The sequence below is a fragment of the Ricinus communis genome, chromosome 7, assembly GCF_019578655.1.
Source record: "Ricinus communis isolate WT05 ecotype wild-type chromosome 7, ASM1957865v1, whole genome shotgun sequence".
NCBI lineage: Eukaryota > Viridiplantae > Streptophyta > Magnoliopsida > Malpighiales > Euphorbiaceae > Ricinus > Ricinus communis.
The window spans coordinates 9,985,136-9,990,406 of record NC_063262.1 but is presented as its reverse complement, the minus strand read 5'-3'; the positions used below and the strand labels follow the sequence as shown (position 1 = coordinate 9,990,406).

Genomic DNA, 5,271 nt, shown 5'->3' with positions numbered 1-5,271 from the left:
TATAAAAAAATGATAAAATGATTATCTTTATCATTGATAGCTAGCAACAGCCATATATTCAATAAAGTATTAGTGTTTGACAAAAAAGAAAAGTCCCATTTAAGTAAAACTAAACAGGAATTGATCAACCCAGAAAAAAAGAAAAGTAAAAGTAAAGAAGAAAGATGTGAAAGGGTACCTATGCCATTTATGCAAATGGAGGCAAATCTAAGTGTGGAATGGAGACATCCAAAAGGCAAAAGGTGGGCTGTGTGGGCCTAATTTTTAACCAAATTTAGAAAGCAACACAAAAGCCAACTTGCCACCACAATATCTCTATCCCAATTCAACTTTTTCCTCTCAATGTTTACCCCTCAATGCTCATAGATTCCTTATTTCTCTTCCTAATAGCCACTAATATTGACCCGAAAGTCATTTTATTTTTTAACCAAAGAATCCAATCTTGACACTCAAACCAATAAGAATATGACATGTCAAAATAATCAGCTGGGTTTTACACCCACTTGATTACACCTCACTGCCTTTATCCCCTAAAAATAAAACCCTAATTCACTTCTTTTTTCTATATTTAACTTACTGTCTTCTACTACTAGTAGAATTTTGAGAGAAGCTAAAACCTAAAACCCTTTACCAGAAAGAAAAAAAAAAAAAGAAAAAAAAAAAGAAAAAAAAAAAAGAAAACCCAAAATCAAAATTTAACCGAACCTTTAGAAAGAATTCACCTTTCCTATCTTATCCCAAATTTCTAATTTTTTTCTCTGGGCTGTAACTTTTTTCTCTTATTTTTTTCTTAAAATTATTGCCTTGGACATGGAAATTTCAACCTTACCGGAAAATTCAAGAAGTGGCGTCGCCGCAACCGGCAACCGTGAGAATGAGGAGAATGAAGAGAGGGTTAAAGTTGAAGAGGCTGACCGTTACTTAATGGGCAATAGGTGGCCAAGGCAAGAAACTTTAGCTTTGTTAAAGATAAGGTCTGATATGGATTTTGCATTTAGAGAAGCTGCTCTTAAAGCTCCTCTTTGGGATGAGGTTTCCAGGTCAGTCAGTTTTATTTATCTATTTATTTATTTATTTACTTATTTATTTCATTTCTAAGCTTGCTTGAAACCAATAGGTGTTTACTTTTCTTTGTTTTTTTTTATAAAAAAAATTATTACGTAATGTTTGTTACTTTGAAAATGATTGAAAGTAACTTTGTCTTTATCAATTCTCACTTATGTAATTGTTCTTTGAGGAAAATATTACTTGCCCACTTCAAAACTAACACCGAATTAGGTTCTTTTATGTGTTTTGTTCAGTTTATGTTTATAAGCGTTTGGTATGTTGGTATTAAACTGTCTGTCTTGTTAATTATTTGGTTATGTTAGATATTGCTAATTGGTTTTGACTAAGTTAAAGATTTTGAAGTGATTCCAAGGAATTCTTTCTTATTTTTTTATCATAATTGTTGCTATCAGGAAATTAAGTGAGCTTGGTTACAATAGAAGTGCCAAGAAATGCAAGGAAAAGTTTGAGAATATTTATAAGTACCATAGAAGAACAAAGGAAGGTAGATCCGGCAAGGCGAATTGCAAGTCATATAGGTTTTTTGAGCAATTAGAAGCTTTAGACAACCACCAAGTGCTCCTTTCATCTTCATCCCCGGATAAGGTGCACTCTTCCACAGTTGCATTCGCGGTAAACCCAGTAAATGTTGTTCCAAGTTCTATTCACAGCCCTAATATGAATTTTGTTGATAATCCCTCTACCTCTAGCACCTATAGTTCGAGTGAAGAATCAGAAGAAACACAGAAGAAGAAAAGAAAATTAATGGAGTTCTTTGAGAGGTTGTTAAAAGAAGTGATTGAAAAGCAAGAGAGTTTGCAAAGGAAGTTTCTAGACGCAATAGAGAAGTGTGAACAAGATAGGATGGCAAGAGAAGAAGCATGGAAGATGCAAGAATTAGATAGGATTAAGAGAGAACGTGAATTGTTAGTTCAAGAGAGATCAATTGCAGCTGCGAAAGATGCAGCTGTGCTTTCAATTTTACAGAAGTTCTCAGACCAAGCTAGCTCAGTGCAATTGCCTGAGAATCAAATAGTTCAAGTGCAACCGACTGAGAACCAAGTAGTTTCTATAGAGAAAGTAGTGAAAGCACAGGAAAATAATAATGTTGAGAATTATGTTCAGCTGGGCTCAACAAGATGGCCTAAAGAAGAAATTGAAGCATTAATTAGGCTGAGGACTAATCTTGATATACAATATCAAGACAGCGGGCCAAAAGGGCCTCTGTGGGAAGAGATATCAGCAGCAATGAAAAAGCTTGGATATAATAGGAATGCGAAGAGGTGCAAAGAGAAATGGGAGAATATGAACAAGTATTTCAAGAGAGTAAAAGAGAGCAATAAGAGAAGGCCTGATGACGCGAAGACTTGTCCTTATTTTCAGCAGCTTGATGTTCTATATAGACAGAAGACAAGGAAAGTTGATAAATCGGTTATTTCTGGTCAAGAGTTGAAGCCTGAAGAACTTCTAATGCATATGATGGTTGGACAAGAAGAACGACAGCAGCAGGGATCAGCAACAACAGAGGAAGGAGAAAGTTTAAATGTCGACCAAAATCAAGAAGATGATAGAGAAAATGACAATGAGGATAATTTTCGAGTTGTTGCTAATGATCCCTCTTCAGTGGCAATGATAGACTGATTAGACAAGAGGATGCTGCTATCTTTTAAGACCTAAACGCTGTCTGGTTTGTTCTGAAATTGTGGTCAGAGCCATTGCGGAGACCTTTTCACGGTTTTATAAGCATATTTAGATTGAAGTCCTTAGATGAACCTACACGAAGGCGTATGATTGAACATGATATCTATATCTATATATATATGTATATTGTCATTTTTTGTTGAATAAATGTATCACAGATGAAGAGAGAGTAGCAGAATTAGAATAAGCAGGTTGATCTGTAACATATAATTAATATACTTTTTTCGGTTTTGGCAGTTCACACATGTGCAGAAGTTGAGAATGTAGTATGCTTAAATTTCCTGAATCTGTATTGGGTAGCTTCACTTTTTTCTTATGGGAAGAAAGAAAATGTTTGGTTATTTTGCTGCATCAATCAATTACCGGAATTTCTGGGTACCAGTGTGGTTAGAGCATCCAAAGACCCCACCAACCCAGCCAAAAGGCACAAACCAAAGATGGGTGGGTAAAAAGAATAGCAGACAGAAGTGTGTTTAGGCCTTCCTGACTGTAGTATCTGGAAATTTCACCATTGCACTTTTCTTCAGCCGTCCTTTGGAAACTACAAGAATGGTACTGTGATAATTAACTTTGAATCTCACTCCGAATCCCTTAAAAATATTCATTTTGTCAATCATGCAACAGGGTGCAGCAATGTAGTTTTCCACGTAAAGGTGTTTGTATTTCCTCACTTTTCTTAACTTATTGTAAGCGGAGAAGAGAAATAAAAGAAAGCCAATAAGTCATTGACGTAGTTTATCTAATTGTTGATGTGAAGTCGGGCTAATAATTGACTTTTCTTTTGTTCTCCAGAAGAATGATTATTGTGGGGATCTTCTTTTAGAAAGCGGTGTGCTCCCCCTACAAGCTGCTTTCATCAAGTAAAAGTTTATTTGGAAAATTATAATAACTTATCGTGTTGGTTGGGGCTTTTGCACTTAAAAAATGGTATTTTTTTTAGACCTAATAGCTTAAACAATTTTAATTTTTATAAATTTTTTGTTATTTTAGTCAATTTTTTTAAAATTATCAATTTAGCCATGATTAGCAAATTGAGTATAATCTTGGCCTAGTTGAATTGTTTGTCAAAATTAAACAACGCAGAAAGTGACATGAATACCAATTAAAAAATAAAAAATCCAAATTGATAAATTGTCATATTATTTATACACGTTATTTAATTTTAAATTCTTATTTTCTAAATTGTGTCCACATTACCATTTACGTTACTTAATTTGGACAAGTAATTCAATTTGGCCAAAATTGCATTTAATTAGCCAAATCATTGGCTAAATTAACAATTTTAAAAAGATTGGCTAAGATAGTAAACTATCATAAAATTATGAAATTTTTAAACTGTTAGACTTTTTTTATGATAAAAAAGTACCTCGTGGTTTAATTTTTTTATATTTTACTATCTTATAAATTAATATCTTTAAATTTTTATAATTCAATATTAGAGTATAATATTTATTTTCAATAATAAAATCACTTATTAGGTGATATATCATATAATTAACCATATTAAATTTATGTCAAATAAAGTTAGTATATGTTTTTTAATTTTATTAGGAATGAAATGATAATTTTTAAAATAAAATCATAATATTCTTAAAAGTATTCTAATAGTTAATTTAATGGTAAATTATTTCTAAAATAATTTTATTATTAGAATATGAGTATTATACTAATATTAAATTATGAAAATCTAAAGATATTAATTTATAAAGTAAAAATATAAGAAAACTAAATTATGGGGTACTTCTTTGTTACGAAGAAACACAGCCCTTTAATTGTGAAAACGCCTAACTATAAAATATATTTTTGTAATTTTTTAAATTTGTTTATATTGACACTTTATTTGGATTGAGGTATTTTGCAAAATGAAATTAATGAATTTTAAATTTCATAATTTATATTAAACATAAGATCCTTTAATAAGGGTAAATTTGAAATAAAATAATGTTATACCAATCCATCATTCATTAAAAATGGATGAGATGGGAAATTAAAATATTTGAAAATGAGAAATTGTGGAGGACGAAAATATAGGTGGTCGGGTTCAGTACCGCCCAAGACTTTAGCAATTATATTACTGATCACTAAAACTCACACGAAAAATGGAAACGCCATTTACATAATCTGGCTAAGATAATCATTTTTTAACAACTCGAATTACTTAAAAAAATTAATTATCCATCCAGAGATTTGAAAAAAGCCAACTTCTTTTAGATATATGTATTTTAATTTTTAATTTTATTATTTAGCAATTTACTCTTATTATGAAGACAACATTGTATAATTTTAATTTAAAGTTCACTATACAATATTAAATTAGATAATTGGCTGCCCTATAGACGATTTAATTTTAATATCAATAAAAATTATAAAATTATTAATATTAAAATTAAATAATACTATACCACAAAGATTTAGCAAAAATACTAAATTAATTGACTATATAACTAACTAACTAACTAACTATATATATTATGTTGAGTCTTTTATTGGATATATAAATATGTTATATCTTTTTAAAATTTT

At 30.6% G+C, this 5,271-nt stretch overlaps 1 protein-coding gene across 1 annotated transcript; it reads left to right on the top strand.

Moving 5' to 3' along the window:
- Window positions 1-435: 435 nt before the first annotated feature.
- On the top strand, window positions 436-2,989 carry LOC8275123 (trihelix transcription factor DF1-like). Its single transcript, XM_015721161.3, has 2 exons — window positions 436-1,040; window positions 1,461-2,989. Exons 1-2 carry the CDS (start codon window positions 811-813, stop codon window positions 2,686-2,688), a joined length of 1,458 nt encoding a protein of 485 aa, XP_015576647.3. The 5' UTR covers window positions 436-810; the 3' UTR covers window positions 2,689-2,989.
- The last annotated feature ends 2,282 nt before the right edge of the window (window positions 2,990-5,271 follow it).